At 41.3% G+C, this 19,022-nt stretch overlaps 1 protein-coding gene across 2 annotated transcripts in view; it reads left to right on the top strand.

The window, feature by feature from the left end:
- Window positions 1-19,022, top strand: part of LOC130922639 (docking protein 4-like) — an 83,619-nt gene that overhangs the window by 49,787 nt on the left and 14,810 nt on the right. For both annotated transcript variants that reach the window (XM_057847542.1, XM_057847550.1), the window contains one exon: window positions 17,473-17,662. In XM_057847542.1, the coding sequence (XP_057703525.1) occupies window positions 17,473-17,662 (190 nt within the window). The remainder of the gene's footprint in view (window positions 1-17,472; window positions 17,663-19,022) is intronic.

The following is a 19,022-nucleotide window of genomic DNA, read 5'->3' as shown; positions in this document are numbered from 1 at the left end:
ATTGCAACTCTAATAAGCTGCTCTAATTGCTTGTTTGCTGTGTCTCTCTTGCTCATTTCAAAGCAGTCTGTATTGACAGTATTGACATGAAGGATGTTGTCGTTCTTGATTCCAGCAGTCATTGGTCGGACACATTGCTTCTGCTCTATTCACCCTTTCTTTCGTCTTGTCAAGTGTTCTCTGGTACAAATCAGTATGACTGTGTTTGACAGAGTTTTCCGACTAGGTAAAACAAAGTGTGGGTTAAATTCCTTTGTAAACCGCCAGAATCCAGGGTCTTCCGCAATCGAGTAAGGTTGAAAATCCAGTGCTATCATCTTAACAAGCATCTCATCCAATGCCTTTTGCCTAAGCAGGTCAATTGACTTTAACACAAAACGGGTGAGTCTGGCTTGTTTTGCTCTCCTTTTCCTGGCTATAGCAGTGACTCGTGGAGTACCACTGGTCTCAGGGGCCTGAACAGCGCTGGTTGCAGCAGTGCTGCTGCCTGAAAGACCAGGTTCTTGTCTCACCTCTTGTAGCTGAACAGTTGGCCATCTTGTTCTCAAATGTCGGAGATTTTCTGTGGACCCATCTTTAGTTGAAATCTTTGTTTTGCATATTGCAGCTGTTTCAGAGTAGTGGTCACTCTGTGTCCAAACAGCACTTCGTCTTCATGATTCGCTCATCTTCTCTTAAATACTCTCTCACTGTTTTACTGCGTATTTGTTTGTTGAACTTCACCCACCAAAAATGTTAGTAGTACAAGTGAACTAACCTAGGACATGGGCCCATGGAATTAACAGAATGTGAATGGTGGGTTTGTGCGTTTTTAAGCATTGTGCTGTCATTTGTAAAAATTTGGCTGAACTTGCCACCCCTATCTGATTAATGAAAGTTTAAAGAAGAAATACAGTGGAGCAAATAAGTATTTAGTCAACCACCAATTGTGCAAGTTCTCCTACTTGAAAAGATTAGAGAGGCCTGTAATTGTCAACATGGGTAAACCTCAACCATGAGACAGAATGTGGAAAAAAAAAAGAAAATCACATTGTTTGATTTTTAAAGAATTTATTTCCAAATTAGAGTGGAAAATAAGTATTTGGTCACCTACAAACAAGCAAGATTTCTGGCTGTCAAAGACGTCTAACTTGTTCTAACGAGGTCTAACGAGGCTCCACTCGATACTTGTATTAATGGCACCTGTTTTAACTCATTATCGGTATAAAAGACACCTGTCCACAATCTCATCAGTCACACTCCAAACTCCACTATGGCCAAGACCAAAGAGCTGTCGAAGGACACCAGAAACAAAATTGTAGACCTGCACCAGGCTGGGAAGACTGAATCTGCAATAGGTAAAATGCTTGGTGTAAAGAAAGCAACTGTGGGAGCAATTATTAGATAATGGAAGACATACAAGACCACTGATAATCTCCCTCGATCTGGGGCTCCATGCAAGATCTCACCCCGTGGCATCAAAATGATAACAAGAACGGTGAGGAAAAATCCCAGAACCACATGGGGAACCTAGTGAATGACCTACAGAGAGCTAGGACCACAGTAACAAAGGCTACTATCAGTAACACAATGCGAATGTGTTATGGTCAGATTAACCAAAATAGAACTTTTTGGTAGGAACACAGGTTCTCGTGTTTGGAGGAGAAAGAATACTGAATTGCATCCGAAGAACACCATACTCACCGTGAAGCATTGGGGTGGAAACATCATGCTTTGGGGCTGATTTTCTGCAAAGGGACCAGGACGACTGATCTGTGTAAAGGAAAAAATGAATGGGGCCATGTATCGAGAGATTTTGAGTGAAAATCTCCTTCCCTTAGCAAGGGCATTGAAGATGAGACGTGGCTGGGTCTTTCAGCATGACAATGATCCCAAACACACAGCCAGGGGAACAAAGGAGTTGCTTCGTAAGAAGCATTTCAAGGTCCTGGAGTGGCCTAGCCAGTCTCCAGATCTCAACCCCATAGAAAATCTGTAGAGAGAGTTGAAAGTCCATGTTGCCCAACAACAGCGCCAAAACATCACTGCTCTGGAGGAGATCTGCATGGAGGAATGGGCCAAAATACCAGCAACAGTGTGTGAAAAGCTTGTGAAGAGTTACAGAAAACATTTGGCCTCCGTTATTGCCAACAAAGGGTACATAACCAAGTATTGAGATGAACTTTTGGTATTGACCAAATACTTATTTTCCACCATGATTTGCAAATAAATTCTTCAAAAATCAAACAATGTGATTTTCTGGGGGGTTTTCCACATTCTGTCTCTAATGGTTGAGGTTTACCCATGTTGACAATTATAGGCCTCTGTAATATTTTCAAGTGGGAGAACTTGCACAATTACAGGGGTGAAAGTGGGCCAGAACAGTCAGGAACGCAGTTCCAGTATAAGATTCAGGGCCAGAACGCAGTTCCGGTATAAGATTCAGGGCCGGAATGCTGTTCCGGTACACAGTGCTTTGATTCCGAAAATATGAAGGCAAGGCAATGCTGTTCCGTTACACAGTGCTTTGATTACGAAAATATGACGGCAACTGTCAAAACGCTAAGCAAAAAATAAATTTAAAAAAATGCTAGACTGCCACACATGCATTTCATCTACAAGAAGAAAAACTACCAACATCAAGGTGGTAGGAGTGATCGAGTCGGGTGACGTCACATCCGGTGAGTGTATCGTTTGTTTGTTTGTTAGCGCTGCTACTAGTCGCTAATCTCCTAGTGCTCCTCAATTTGTTTTATCCCACGGACACATCGTAGAATCGATCCCAGGCTGGTTCGGCTCTCCTAGTGCTCCTTAATTTGTTTTATCCCACGATTTAACAGGTCGTGGATTAAAACTACTCTACTCTCCTCTTTAGCTCTATCTTGCTAGCCTAGCTTATCCGAGCTATGGCTAGCCCTCTGCCTTCTTCCTCCCGTCTTTTCTGCTCAGTGTGCTGTATGTATAGCGAGCACCCTGGCTCCTTCGTCGAGGACAGTAGTAGCTGTAGGAAGCGTAGCTTAGTCTCAGGGTTGGAGACCAGGGTTTCTGAGCTAGAAGCACAGCTCTGCACTCTAGAGACGAAAGCTAGTCCGAGCTATAGCCAGGTAGTGGCAGGGCCCGCAGGTCGTGCTTGCAGTAGTAGGAATGCTAGCGCAGTTAGCCCCCCAGCGAGCCCCGTGCAGCCGGGGGAAATTAAGGATGGATTTGTGACTGTATGGGGGAAGCGCAGTGGTAAACGCACAACCTTAGTGCACCAGCAGCTTCACGTCAGCAATAGGTTTGACCCCGTCAGCGACACACCGGCTGAACCAGACACTCTCGTAATTGGAAGCTCCATAGTTAGAGACGTGAAGCACCCGGCGGTGTCTGTCAGGTGTTACCCAGGGGCCAGAGTCGGTGACATCGAAGGAAACCTCAGGCTCTTAAAGCAGAGTAGGAAGAGGTTCCGCCGTATCGTGATTCACGCAGGCGGTAACGACGCCCGGCGGAGACAGTCTGAGGTGCTTAAATTACACGTAGCCTCGGTGTGTAAACTTGCTAAGTCGATGGCGGACACCGTAGTTTTCTCTGGTCCTCTGCCTAATTTGGTCAATGATGAGATGTACTCTAGATTCTCATCATTTAACTGCTGGTTGTCAAGATGGTGCCCAGAAAACAATATAGTCTTTATTGATAACTGGCACGCGTTTTGGGGCAAGTCCGGGCTCATGCGCCGAGACGGCATTCATCTGACTTGGGACGGTGCTGCTCTCTTAACTCGAAATTTGGCCGCCAAACTTAGTCTCCCAAAGTGACACTTCAGAGTGGGGGCCCGGGCGCAGTGTTGTAGTGTAAAACACAACTCTGTTAGTAGTGATCACTCGCCTCTTTCCGAGCTGTCACAAATCCAACATTCAGGACAGACGATAGAGACTGTGTCCGTGCCTCGTATAGTGAACAGGGGAAAACAGAGTACTATAGGAACGAGACCAAAGAATTTAATACATATAGCCCCTGATAGCAGTGAAAATAAAATAGCTCTTAACAAATATATAAAATGCGGATTATTAAACATCAGGTCAATCTCGCCCAAATCTCTGTTAGTTAATGACTTAATTGGGGATTATAATATTCATATTTTGGCCCTGACTGAAACTTGGCTTCAGCAGGATGACTTTGTTCGACTTAATGAATCCACACCCCCAAGTCACGTGAATTTTCACACAGCTAGAAGCACGGGCCGTGGAGGGGGGGTAGCAGTATTATCACACTCTTGTTTAGGTATGAGCCCAAAAAGTAAAGCTAATTACATTTATAACTCCTTTGAAAGTCTAGCACTATCAATTATAGATGCTAACTGGAAGAACCAAAAACCAGTTCTCTTCATAGTGGTTTACCGTCCCCCTGGTCCCTACTCACAGTTTTTGTTAGATTTCTCTGACTTTTTATCTAGTATTTTGCTAAGCTGGGATAGAATTATAATTGTAGGGGATTTTAATATACATGTTGATGATGAAGGTGACTCCCTTGGTAAGGCCTTTAATGACCTACTAGATGGGACTGGCTTCATTCAAAATGTAAATAAACCAACTCATAGTCACAAGCACACCCTGGACTTGATTTTAACCTACGGTATGGAGATCAGTGATCTTAGTGTCCATCCCCACAACCCCGTACTGTCTGATCATTTTCTAATTACCTTTCAGTTTGTGCTTCAAGATAATCCGCCACTAGTGACTAGAACTCAGATGAAAAGGACATTAGGTGATCGCTCTGTTTCAGAGTATAAACAGATAATTCAGCTTATATTTGCCTCCATGTCATCTAATTATGAAGGAATAATGTCCGGCCTTGCTGTTAATGACGAGTTTGTTGATCGTGTTATGTTTACACTTCGTACTACCCTCGATGTCGTCGCTCCCCCCAAATTAAAGTTTGTCAAGCCGAGACGAGCCTCTCCCTGGTATAATGCTGAAACACGCTCTCTTAAACAATCGACATGTAAATTAGAAAGACTTTGGCGCCATTCCAACACAGAGCACACCCTCTCTGCCTGGAAACACAGCTTAGTGACATATAAGCAGGCCTTGCGTACGGCTAAAACCAGATATTACTCATCCTTAATAGATGAAAACAAAAATAATCCTAGGTTTCTGTTCAGCACTGTAGCAAGGCTGACAAACAGTCACAGCTCAATAGAACCTTATATCCCAACCACCCTTAGCTGTGATGACTTCCTAAAATTTTTTAACAATAAAATCGCAACTATTAGAAATAAAATAAATGAATCACTCCCAGTTATTAGGTCTGATAAAGTGCAGACAAAGAATTCAGAATCTCCTATAAACCCCTCTAAAATATTAAATAACTTTACCACTGTAGACCAAATCGATGTAATTTCAATTATAATGTCCTCCAAACCATCAACGTGCCTCCTAGACCCAATCCCAACCTAACTTTTTAAAGAGACCCTGCCTCTAACTATTGACATTATCTTAAATATAATAAATACCTCATTAGTTACTGGCTACGTGCCGCAGTCCTTTAAATATGCAGTTATTAAACCGCTCTTGAAAAAACCTACTCTTGATCCTGCTATTTTGGCCAATTATAGACCTATTTCTAACTTACCATTTCTCTCCAAAGTCCTTGAAAGAGTGGTCAGCACCTACAGCACAATAGTTTATTTGAACATTTCCAGTCTGGCTTTCGAGCTCATCATAGAACTGAAACTGCATTAGTTAAAGTAACTAATGACTTGTTACTTGCCGCTGACGTTGGATTAGTCTCGATCCTGGTTCTGTTGGACCTGAGTGCAGCCTTTGACACAATCGACCATAATATCTTATTGCAGAGATTAGAATGTGACATAGGCATTAGAGGAGCAGCCCTCTGTTGGTTTAAATCATATTTATCTAATAGGTACCAGTTTGTCAATGTAAACCAGCAATCATCATCGTACTCTAGAGTTAGTTATGGTCTGCCGCAAGGATCGGTCCTCGGGCTCATCTTGTTTACGCTGTATATGCTTCCTCTAGGTAATATCATCAGAAAACATAGCATTAACTTTCATTGTTACGCTGACGACACACAACTGTATTTATCAATTAAACCTGAGCAGGTCAGGCAAGTGGATAAACTAAGCGCCTGCGTCCGAGATATAAATACCTGGATGAGCACTAACTATCTTCTACTTAACCCTGAAAAGACAGAAGTCCTTATAATAGGCCCGAAAAGTGTGAGAGACTCTTTAGCTGCCCAGATAGTCACTCTGGACAATGTAAGTGTAGCCTCCAGCACCACAGTTAAAAACCTAGGAGTTTTATTTGACCCTGACTTATCGTTTAAAGCACACATTAAATAAACCTGTAGAACGGCTTTCTTTCACCTGCGCAACATCGCCAAAATTAGAAATATTTTATCTAAAAGCGATGCAGAAAAATTAATTCACGCGTTCGTTACATCGAGATTGGATTACTGTAACTCCCTACTTGCAGCTTGTCCTAAAAGTTCTCTAAAAGGTCTTCAGCTAGTCCAAAACGCAGCAGCAAGACTTTTAACAGGAACCAATAGAAGAGAGCACATCACCCCTGTGCTCCAGGCACTTCACTGGCTTCCAGTCGAGTTTAGAATTAAATTTAAAATACTCCTTCTTACATTCATGACCATTAATGGGTTGGGGCCATCTTATCTCACCGATGCTCTGGTTCCATACCGCCCCAACAGAACACTCCGATCTCAGAATGCAGGTCTACTGGTAGTTCCCAGGGTTTATAAAAGTACTGTCGGAGCTAGAGCCTTTAGCCACCAAGCCCCTGTTTTATGGAATCAGCTTCCAGCTAGTATTAAAGAAGCCGAGACAGTCTGCACATTTAAGATTAGATTAAAAACGTTCCTATTCGACAAAGCTTATGGTTAGACTAGTTGAAGTCGGAGTAGACTCACAGTTTAGTCTAAGCTGCACTAGAAGCTATAATGCTGGGGGAAGTACAGCCGCTGAGTTCTATCTCCTTTTCTTACTCTACCTACCACTTGTCTTACTTTATTTCTATTTTCCAATGTTAATATCTAGTTGTCTAATCTCTTCATCACTAGTCACCCGGTGTCCCCTTTCCCCCCTTCCCTCTGGGGAGGGGCTATTTTTCAGCTGCAGCCTCCTGACTGTCCAGACCCCTGGCTGGATAGACGTCCTCGCTGCTACCCCCGTCTCATCTGGCTAGATGGACCTCTTCTTGCTCCTTTACTCCACTGCATTTTTACGGACTGTAACTTCGCTTGCTAATTCCCATTAGCAGTTCTGGGGTTCCTGTCTATCCGTCCTGGGAGTGGATCTCTCCTGACTGTGGTACTCCCCGAGGTTTCTCATTTTTCTCCCAATTGACTCTGGAGTTTTTGGAGTTTTTCCTTGCCGGCATGGAGGGTCTTAAGGATAGGGGATACCCAGGACTTTAACTGTATCTATTCATCTTTGTTGCTTCATTTCTAATTGTGTATCATATTGCCTCTGTAAAGCCCTTCGAGACATCTGTTGTGATTGAGGGCTATACAAATAAAATTGAATTGAAAATTGAATCAGATTTACATACACAAGTCTTAACAACAAGCATAATAAAGTGCGTGTGTAGCGTAATCCGTTTCCACCAATATTTATTATTTATTTTATTCCACGGACGGCTTGGATGTTTCCTCAGCTGCTGCAGTTATGAGTCTGACGATGATGAGTCACGTCAATGTGCGAATGCACGCAGCAAAGCAAAACGCCTGGACTCATTTATCGGTTCAATTGGCTGACATACTGACATGTGATCAGCAGATATAGGTTCAAATGTGCATGTTTTCTGGAACAGCAAAAAGAAAGGTTGAATTGTTGTGACGATAAAAGGGCAGTACAAGATAAAATAAATCAAATCTTTAAAGCAATGAAAGAGTTGAGGAGTCTTATTTATCATATATAGTTTTATTTGCTCTGATGGTTCAGAACATCTTAGCTGTCAATGTGCACTTTAGACTTATATTTGTTCATTTATGTTAGACTATTTATTCATTTCCTTATGATTTAAAAAAGTCAATGTTTGCGCGATCTTCAAAATATATTCCATTTCATTCTGCATAATATGTCATTTGTACTTATTTTTCTGAATGTATGTTACTTATATCTTTGTTATTAAAAAAAATACAGAAAGTAAACGTTTACATTAACTTCAATTTTAAGATACATCCTATGTTCTTAAGTAGTTAAAATTGAGATTTGGCATTTAGTATGTGAGGAAATTAGGAGATGGAGGTTGGGTTATTGCTGTTTTTGTTAACTTTTATTTTGCAAATCATTGAAAAAATATTTTGAATGAATTTTTGAATTTTGAATGAAAATCAGTTTTTGTATGTGTTATAGAAATAACTGTGCTAAAACAGTTTTCTTTGCATTTTAGTAGTTGAAGAGGTTTGACCCCTACCCACCAAAAATGAAATAAATAAATAAATAAAATTTCTGGCTCTGTGGCGATCTTCACATCGGAAAGTTCCGGCAAGAAGTTCTAGCCACTTTCACCCCTGTTAATTAGTGGTTGACTAAATATTTATTTGCCCCACTGTATGTTGCATTCCGAAAACCCTTAATTTTGTTTTTTTCTATTATTATATAGTGTAAGTATAAGTAGAAATAACCTGTCACCCTCCGTTACATATTTTCCGTATCAAATGAAGAAAAGCTGATTTTACTTGCCCACGCCGCAGGAGTTCCGAAGACACTCGGCCAATTCAACAGCATGGCGAATCATTGTTTGCTAGCAGCTGTTAAGTCACGGGCTATTGTACGTATTTATGCAGCAGAAAATTTGTCAACTCGTTTTTCTTCCGCGATTCAGACATTGAATCAAATGCAAAGTTTTCTTTTTCCCGGAAGATGGTTTTGAGGACAATTTATGGGCTGATGACGGTGGAACTCTTCCCAATATTGCTATACTACACATTTATCAGCTGGAGGAGAATCTCCAGCAGATGACGCAATCACTGACGGCGAAGTTGAAGAAATCAACATCAAATTTCCTCTCATATTCTAAAAACTCTTAACCTCCTCCCGAAAACCCTTATAATTTGATTCCTGCATGTTGGGGAGGGAAACCTGGAAAACAGGCAGGATTGAGGAAAAATGCATTGCAAAAGCTTTGGTCTCAAGAGCTAACGGTAATTTTCAAGACGTACCATTCTATATTTAGTATAGTCATACAGTGCCTTGCAAAAGTATTCGGCCCCCTTGAACCTTGCAACCTTTCGCCAAATTTCAGGCTTCAACCATAAAGATATAAAATTTTAATTTTTTGTCAAGAATCAACAACAAGTGGGACACAATCGTGAAGTGGAACAAAATTTATTGGATAATTTAAACTTTTTTAACAAATAAAAAACTGAAAAGTGGGGCGTGCAATATTATTCGGCCCCCTTGCGTTAATACTTTGTAGCGCCACCTTTTGCTCCAATTACAGCTGCAAGTCGCTTGGGGTATGTTTCTATCAGTTTTGCACATCGAGAGACTGACATTCTTGCCCATTCTTCCTTGCAAAACAGCTCGAGCTCAGTGAGGTTGGATGGAGAGTGTTTGTGAACAGCAGTCTTCAGCTCTTCCCACAGATTCTCGATTGGATTCAGGTCTGGACTTTGACTTGGCCATTCTAACACCTGGATACGTTTATTTTTGAACCATTCCATTGTAGATTTGGCTTTATGTTTTGGATCATTGTCCTGTTGGAAGATAAATCTCCGTCCCAGTCTCAGGTCTTGTGCAGATACCAACAGGTTTTCTTCCAGAATGTTCCTGTATTTGGCTGCATCCATCTTCCCGTCAATTTTAACCATCTTCCCTGTCCCTGCTGAAGAAAAGCAGGCCCAAACCATGATGCTGCCACCACCATGTTTGACAGTGGGGATGGTGTGTTCAGGGTGATGAGCTGTGTTGCTTTTACGCCAAACATATCGTTTTGCATTGTGGCCAAAAAGTTCAATTTTGGTTTCATCTGACCAGAGCACCTTCTTCCACATGTTTGGTGTGTCTCCCAGGTGGCTTGTGGCAAACTTTAAACGAGACTTTTTATGGATATCTTTGAGGAATGGCTTTCTTCTTGCCACTCTTCCATAAAGGCCAGATTTGTGCAGTGTACGACTGATTGTTGTCCTATGGACAGACTCTCCCACCTCAGCTGTAGATCTCTGCAGTTCATCCAGAGTGATCATGGGCCTCTTGGCTGCATCTCTGATCAGTTTTCTCCTTGTTTGAGAAGAAAGTTTGGAAGGACGGCCGGGTCTTGGTAGATTTGTAGTGGTCTGATGCTCCTTCCATTTCAATATGATGGCTTGCACAGTGCTCCTTGAGATGTTTAAAGCTTGGGAAATCTTTTTGTAACCAAATCCGGCTTTAAACTTCTCCACAACAGTATCTCGGACCTGCCTGGTGTGTTCCTTGGTTTTCATAATGCTCTCTGCACTTTAAACAGAACCCTGAGACTATCACAGAGCAGGTGCATTTATACGGAGACTTGATTACACACAGGTGGATTCTATTTATCATCATCGGTCATTTAGGACAACATTGGATCATTCAGAGATCCTCACTGAACTTCTGGAGTGAGTTTGCTGCACTGAAAGTAAAGGGGCCGAATAATATTGCACGCCCCACTTTTCAGTTTTTTATTTGTTAAAAAAGTTTAAATTATCCAATAAATGTTGTTCCACTTCACGATTGTGTCCCACTTGTTGTTGATTCTTGACAAAAAAATTAAATTTCATATCTTTATGTTTGAAGCCTGAAATGTGGCGAAAGGTTGCAAGATTCAAGGGGGCCGAATACTTTTGCAAGGCACTGTTTATAAGCATTTCAATACAGTACAGTGATTCCTCGTTTTTCGCGGTTAATGGGGACCGCCCCCCTCCCAAAAAAAAAAAAAAAATCAGCGAATTAGAAGCGCCGCTTGTTTAAAACATTTTTTTTCGGGGGGGGGGGGGGGGTTAATTTCTTTATTCTGATTTAGCAGCATTGGAAAGAGATCCATATAAGACATGTTTTTCTCCTTTTTTCACCAAAGTATAATAGGTGACTTCCAGCACCCCTGATTCTATTCTATTCTATTCTATTCTATTCTATTCTATTCTATTCTATTCTATTGTTTTCTCAGAGAATTTCTTATGACAGAGCAAAATGAATGCAAACCATGAATCCAATGTGCTCTACAAAGTCGGATGGAAGGGGAGATCTTGCATAAAACCGAAAGGCCAAACGTTTTTTCTATGTTAATATGGACAAATTTCATATGATATTCAAAGATATACAGAAACAAAACATCCACAATATACATTGATTCTTTTTTTACAAAGCATATTCATATTTGTAAAACACACCTAAACATAAATGATATTTACACAACAGAAACATCGATATTGACAAAATATACAGCAACATTCACATTGGATCATGAGAACAACCAATTTTTATGACTGTTGCGAGTTTTAGAAAAAAATCTTCAAACATGGAAGTGTCTCAAATGTGGCACGTTTGACATGTGGCCTTGTCTTCGTGACTTTAACAGCGACAACTTTTTCAATATGGGTTAGGGAATAAATAAAAGCTCCATTCGTGAAAAAGTAGTGCCAAAATGCTTTGTGACAGCTTTTGAAACACTTCAATAAAATTAGGTGAACAGTTCAGTTTTAAATTCTAAACTTTAAAGTGATCCTCGATCTTTAAGACAACTAATTATTAAAAGATAAATGTTAGTATGAGTTATAATTAGGGTTGCTCCGATCATGTTTTTTTGCTCCCGATCCGATCCCGATCGTTTTAGTTTGAGTATCTGCCGATCCCGATATTTCCCGATCCGATTGCTTTTTTTTTGCTCCCGATTCAATTCCAATCATTCCCGATAATTTTTCCCGATCATATACATTTTGGCAATGCATTAAGAAAAAAATGAATAAAACTCGGACGAATATATACATTCAACATACAGTACATAAGTACTGTATTTGTTTATTATGACAATAAATCCTCAAGATGGCATTTACATTATTAACATTCTTTCTGTGAGAGGGATCCACGGATAGAAAGACTTTGTATATTTTGACTAAATATTGCCATCTAGTGTATTTGTTGAGTTTTCAGTAAATGATACTGAAGGCCATGCCCAATGCATGATGGGAAGTGGAACCATGACAAGTGAAACCACGACTGTGCGTAGTGCTACCAATTCATATATCTTCTCTGCGATGGGATATAATCCAAGGTGTTAAGAAAAAGATCGATTGCTACCTTGCTTTCCCACATTGCTTCCCATGATCTTTCTAATAGTAGGGAGAGAGATTGCAAGGCTTTAGCCAATTAAAAAAAGGTTCCAAAGGCTGCCAAAATTCACTCTACTCATTTTACACTGCCTTTTAGCTCTCTATATTGGCAAAACGGCGCCATTACAGATGGAATGCGACAATGCGTGAGTGAGTCGTGCAGCACATGCGTTAAATATTTTAACATGATACATTTCTTTAAAAATTAATTACCGTCGTTATTGGGATAAATTTGATAACCCTACCGTAAGCCTGAACTAAAGAATCTGGATAAGTGTAACATATTATGTCTGTAACGTTAAATACAATTAGAAAACGATTTAATTAAAAAATATACAGTGGGGAGAACAAGTATTTTATACACTGCCAATGGGTTTTCCCATTGACAGTGTATCAAATACTTGGCCGATATTTTTTTTGCCGTTTCCAATACTTTGAAAATGACGTGATCAGACCCGATCAACCGGGACATCTCTAGTTATAATAATTTGATATGAAAACCCCTCTTAAAATTTTCTTTTTAATAAAGTTTGTAAAATTATTTTAAGTGATATGTTGCCATTCTTGTTACGTCGCAGTGCGTGACGTCACTGGGCTTCCAGCGTGTCACTCGTTAGGTACCCCAACATGTCGTCGGTTCTGCCGTTCCAATTTGAACCAGATCGTAAAAGTGAAGAGCAGGACAGCACTGTCAGTCGTTCACAAGACAAGCAGCAGAGGCAAAATGAGAGCAGGAAATACAGTTCCTGATAAGACAAGAGTTGGGCAAAACTGGTGACTCTGCAGGGTCCTCAAGGGTGCATGGGAGTTCGCCCAACCAGTCTACATGTGTTTTGTGGATCCGGAGAAGGCGTTCGACCATGTGCCTTGGGGAGTCCTGTGGGGGGTGCTCCGGGAGTACGGGGTACCGAGCCCCTTGGTTGTTCGGTCCTTGTACGACCGGTGTCAGAGTTTGGCGCGCTTTGCCGGCAGTAAGTGGAATTCGTTCCCAGTGAGGGTTGGACTCCGCCAAGGCTGCCCCTTGTTACGGATTCTGTTCATAACTTTTATGGACAGAATTTCTAGGCGCAGCCAAAGCGTTGAGGGGGTCCGATTTGGAGACCTCAGCTTTGGATCTCTGCTTTTTGCAAATGATGTGGTGCTGTTGGCTTCATCAAGCCGTGACCTCCAACTCTCACTGGAACGGTTTGCGGCCGAGTGTGAAGCGGTTTGGATGAAGATCAGCGCCTCCAAATCCGAGACCATGGTCCTCAGTCGGAAAAGGTTGGAGTGCCCTCTCCAGGTCGGGGATGAGATCCCGTCGAAAGTGGAGGAGTTCAAGTATCTTGGGGTCTTGTTCACGAGTGAGGGTAGGAGGGAGTGAGAGATCGACAGGCGGATGCAGCGTCCGCATTACTGCAGACGCTGCACCGGTCCGTAGTGGTGAAGAAGGAGCTAAGCCGAAAGGCAAAGCTCTCGATTTAACAGTCGATCTACGTTCCTACTCTCACCTATGGTCACGAGCTGTGGGTCGTGACAGAAAGAACAAGATCCCGGATACAAGCGGCCGAGATGATTTTCCTCCGCAGGGTGTCCGGGCTCTCCCTTAGAGATAGGGTGAGAAGCTAGGTCATCCGCGTTGAGAGGAGCCAGCTGAGGTGGCTCGGGCATCTGGTTCACATGCCTCCTGGACGCCTCCCCAGAGAGGTGTTCCAGGCATGTCCCACTGGCAGGAGGCACCGGAGACAGCCCAGGACACGCTGGAGAGACTCCGTCTCTCGGCTGGCCTGGGAACGCCTTAGGATCCTGCCCGAGGAGCTGTTTGAAGTGGCTGGGGAGAGGGAAGTCTGGGCTTCCCTGTTAGAGCTGCTGCCCGCGCGACCCGACCCCGGAGCAAGTGGAAGATGATGGATGAATGGATGGATACATGTATTTAAGGAAGAGGATCCCTTTAAAAGTCCTGACCTTTCATCTTCCTTGGTGGTTGGTGGCTGCGTAAACCAAGAAAGAAGAAATGTGCTTCCTTGGGGTGCCTGCTGCAGCTGTTTTTCCTTTAACATTTTTTTTTTATCTTTCTTTTCGAGAAATTATTGCTGCTGCAAGTGGTAAATATACAGAATATGAAAAAAAAACAAAAAACAACAACAATATGAATAAGTCTGCTTGGTAACATGATAACCGGGCACACATACCACTCAGCTAATTTTATATTTGCTTACAGCCTGCTTTTGGTATAACAGTGTATCTGTATGCCCATACTCAAACAAGGGAGACTACAGTTTTCTTTGAGCATATCATTTACTTTCTCCTACACACACTCAAATATATATTTGAGTGTGTGTTTATTTGGATTCTTAGTAGTTTTTGTTACGCATTCTCATTCTCCTGAAGTAGAAGTACTATTATTAAACATGTAAGCACATGACTAAATATTGAGCTATAATATATATTTTTATTTCGTTTTTTTCTACCGACTCTGGTTGAGTGCTGGTCGCCACGTTCCATTTATCAATTGAATTATGGCGGGCGGCTAGCCTAACTTGTTTAACAGGTGGGACTGTGTAGCAGGCTAATTTAGGGAATTGCACAGAGACAAACGCTACTTCGAGTTTATGGAGGTACACACATTCACTTGAGATCCGACTCATTATGTATTACCTTTGCATAGGAGCTGCTGGCTGTAGCGAACAGAGGGCGTGAATGGCAGCTATCAATTGTCGGTGTTGCATCTGCCTTCGTGTCCCGCGCTGCGCGTTCACAGGAGGGCGTGTGTTTACGCGTTTGAAAGATACAGAGGATGCTCTCACAGTGATTCTGGCTGCGGCGCTTGGGAGGGCACACGCATTACTAACAATAATGACCACAACTTAATAACCTTGATAAGGGCACTTGTTCGGTTAAGAGGGCAAGGACCAGTGTCTGAGCACCACCTGGCGTGGATGTCTGCACCCCACTGTGTGGAAATGTGTTCAGACTGCAGAGGTGTTGGATTTACTTCCAATGTTTATCCACATACGAATAAGCCCAGGTTGGTTTTGAATAAATTGTAACTGGACTGTTCACACTGCATTAAGAAAACCGATGTCTGTCATATATGGGCAAAGAAATCGAAATTAAAGGGTATGACAACACCTGGGGAAATGCTAATATTCCATCATTTATCCATCAACGCATGCCTTTTGAATTCATATCATGCCACTCCGTGTAATTACACACATCGCAACACCAAGAAAATGATAGAAATTAGGTCGATTGTCAAGCTAAAAGGACCGCCCCCGAGATGCCGGAAATCTAGCATATTGTGTAGGTGACGTCACTTTCGGGAAACAGCCGGCTCAGTGCTTAGTACTGAATGGCGGCGATGATGGCGGACAATTTTGTTTCTATTTGCAGCGACGAATCCGACGAAACGAACATTCTTCTAATGGTGACGAGGAGAGTTATGAACCTTTCTTTGGTGTTTTGGGTTATCAATTTGAGCCCATACGAAAGCCAATGCAGCCTAATGAAAGGATCATTGAGGGGAGCAATCACACTGATGAAACCCCGACAACAGTTCGTGTGGGAAACACCAAATGGTACGTTTTGCATTTCTTTTTGTGAAGCTGATACACCGTGACCGCAAAATAAAGTAATGTATAGAATAATTATCATTTAATATGCTATCATCGGTTTCGCTCTGCCAACCAACACAAATATGAATGGGATTAGAGCAGGGGTCCCCAACCTTTTTTGCACCACGGACCGGTGTAATTTGGGTCTTTTTTTCGCGGACCGGTGTCCCACTTTTATATTCAGTTGGACTCTCAATGTTATCCAATGGTGCTAAAAAACTATTTACATCACAAACATACATGTGCAACACGGAAATGGCGTAAATTAACGCTTAACGACACAGCAAAGTCGTTAAGTGAGAGGGCTACGTGCAGTTGTTGTGGCAAATGGAAGTTAATATTCCATTCTTTAAAGAAAGTTTGTAGTGTGTACTTAGGAATCGCTGCATTCGCGGTCCTTTTTAACGTTACGCGCATGCCAACTTTGTCAGAACACCGGCAATGTGTGGCAGAAAAATACAGCAAATATAAAATAGCATATGTTTTTAGCCCCGTCGTGTTAAGTGCAGGGAAAAAATACAACTCACCCGCTGAATCAGTGGGAGGGCTGAGTTTGTTTCGTTGAGACGAGATGGTCCCAAGATGGGAAAGTGAGAGAAGTTAGCATCACAAATACACGATGTTGGAAATTGTAGCAGTTTTCAGCTCACTCCTAGTGATGTCGGGATATTCCGAAATGATTTTAATCCAGAACTTCGGTAGAGTTGTTGTCTCAAATGTACGTGTAAGTCGCCGTGATTTGCGATCACTACAAGCTGATATTCCTGTTCCACAGACATGCTCGAATCACTCGATTTATTCACATACGGGTCACGAATTCACTCCTTCGCAGTTCGTGGGTCTTTAGTGATTGGGAAGTAGCATACATTTTGTTTTCTTTGAGGTTGTAGGCACATCTTCTGGCTTGTCAGGTTCCCGTTTCCCTGTAAAATTGCAAAATTAGCCCTCTTAGCACTGACGAACTTTACTCATTGTCTGCGTAGTCCAGCTCTTTTTCTCGCATTCGGGAACTCATGGGACTACATTGCGACAAATGGCTATTTGTAAACCACATAGCATGACAGGTTTGAACCATTTTAGCGATTTTTTGATAAAACACGAACGCAACTCTCTCGTCGATAAACAACGATGGCATCTGCCTCGACCTTTTGTTTCCTTGTTATGACGTCTCCGCCCCATTCAGCTGTTTCCGGAACACTTTCAGTAATGTTCGTCATTTTCGATCTATTTTCGATAATTGCTCATTAATGTGATTGATTTTTTTGTTAACTTTATCAATATTTGTTATCTTGGCACATAATGGTTCTATTGATGTCTCACACCCCCTTTGCGTTTTCATACCCTTTAACTTGCAATGTAAATATGGCCTTTGTTTCAGCGCATCGTAGACTGTAAAGTTTTACGCATGGGTTAAAATGGCCTTATACTTATATAGCGCTTTTCCACCTTCATGGTTTATCAGTGAATTAAGATGTTGAGTAGACTAATAAATAACTCCAAACCTCACCAAAAATGATTGCAATATAAGGACATTTAGCCTTTCCAATTTAGCACTTACAATTTCCATAACATGTTGTGCTTTGCTTCTTCCAAGAACGTTTCAGTGTATTCCTCCTACCCTGCCCCGATTTGGACATTTATGGAGAGTTCATGATGCAGATCACTCATGAGAACATTTACCTCTGGGACATTCACAATCCCCGAACCAAATTGGTCACCTGGCCGCTTTGCTCCTTGCGACGGTATGGACGTGATGCCACTCGCTTTACCTTCGAAACAGGAAGGTAAGACACCATGCATATAATCTGATTCAGTATTTTTCTGATCACAGATGTTTTTGATTGCAGTCTTAAGGATGGAGAGAGCATTTGTTAAAACAAGGGCGTAGGTTTGCATAGGGACGGTAGGGACCAAACACTACTTTTCAGGATGCTCAAATTGGCCCCGTCAACTTTGAAGCAACCTTATTTGCGCTATACAGTATAATGACTTCAGTTATATAGGTCATTCAGATTGTCTTCCCATATGTTGTAAGGATAGAATTGTGCCTGCCGTTATTAAGTCAATTAATATTTTTATTATGTGCAGACTTACATGTACCTGTTTCCGCTTGCTGAATGTGCCGGTCCATTTTTTCCCTCCTAAACGCACATTTGATTGGCTGATGACTTGAGCCCCCCGATATACAGTGGGGAGAACAAGTATTTGATTTTTCCCATTGGCAGTGTATCAAACACACACAATACATAATAGAGATATTAGGGATATTATGCGTTTTTTTTCCCAGCCAGCAGCAGCCACAGTAAGAAATGTAAAAAGACGTCAATGTTGCGGAAGTGGGGAATACACCACTAATTTTGCTAATGAAAATCCGACCTGCATCAGAGTTAGCATAACATCAAACTGTCTGAACTTGACCAGCAAAACTTAAATAGGAAGCTCCTTAGAGAGAAGTGTCCTCCTGTATGTGTTTTGTACTGTAACGTTAAGTTAACTGTGAGAAATGCAGTAAACCAAGGTTTACCCCCTTACCCCCAATTTTCATTTATTTCTATGTCGTCATAAAGCAGCTTACAAAGGAGCTTTCATTTTTTGTTGTAGTGTTTTACCTAAAGGACAGCTCCATTTTTATTTATTTTTGTTATTCCCTGACAAAGAATTTTTTTTTTTTTTGGTTATATTTAATTTCTTTATTTAGACAATGTTGAGTGGCCTTAAGACAAATGTTTATTTTCTTGAATTCCTGTATAGTTAAGAGGTGATTAACAAGCTTGTATTTATTGTGCATCATGTTAATATTATTTGTACATATTTGTACATTTGTACAAATAATGCCATTTAAATTTGTTCATAAAATCCAGACATTTTTCTGGAATAAAAAAAAAAATATATATATATATATATATATATATATATATATATATATATATATATATATTTTTTTTTTTTTTTTAAAACAAAGGTTTGAATTGAACGGTGCAGCCTGAACCAATACACACAAAAGTTAGAATCAGTCTATACAGATGTATTTTATATATAAATCAGCACTGCAACCTGTAAAAGCAACATTGTCAGTGTTGTCACAGATTACTTAAAAAAGTAATTTAATTACTGATTACACCTAAAAAAGTAATCTAGTTACTT

This window comes from Corythoichthys intestinalis, chromosome 1 (assembly GCF_030265065.1).
Source record: "Corythoichthys intestinalis isolate RoL2023-P3 chromosome 1, ASM3026506v1, whole genome shotgun sequence".
NCBI classification, from domain to species: Eukaryota; Metazoa; Chordata; class Actinopteri; order Syngnathiformes; family Syngnathidae; genus Corythoichthys; species Corythoichthys intestinalis.
This window is presented reverse-complemented; position numbering and strand designations above follow the sequence as displayed.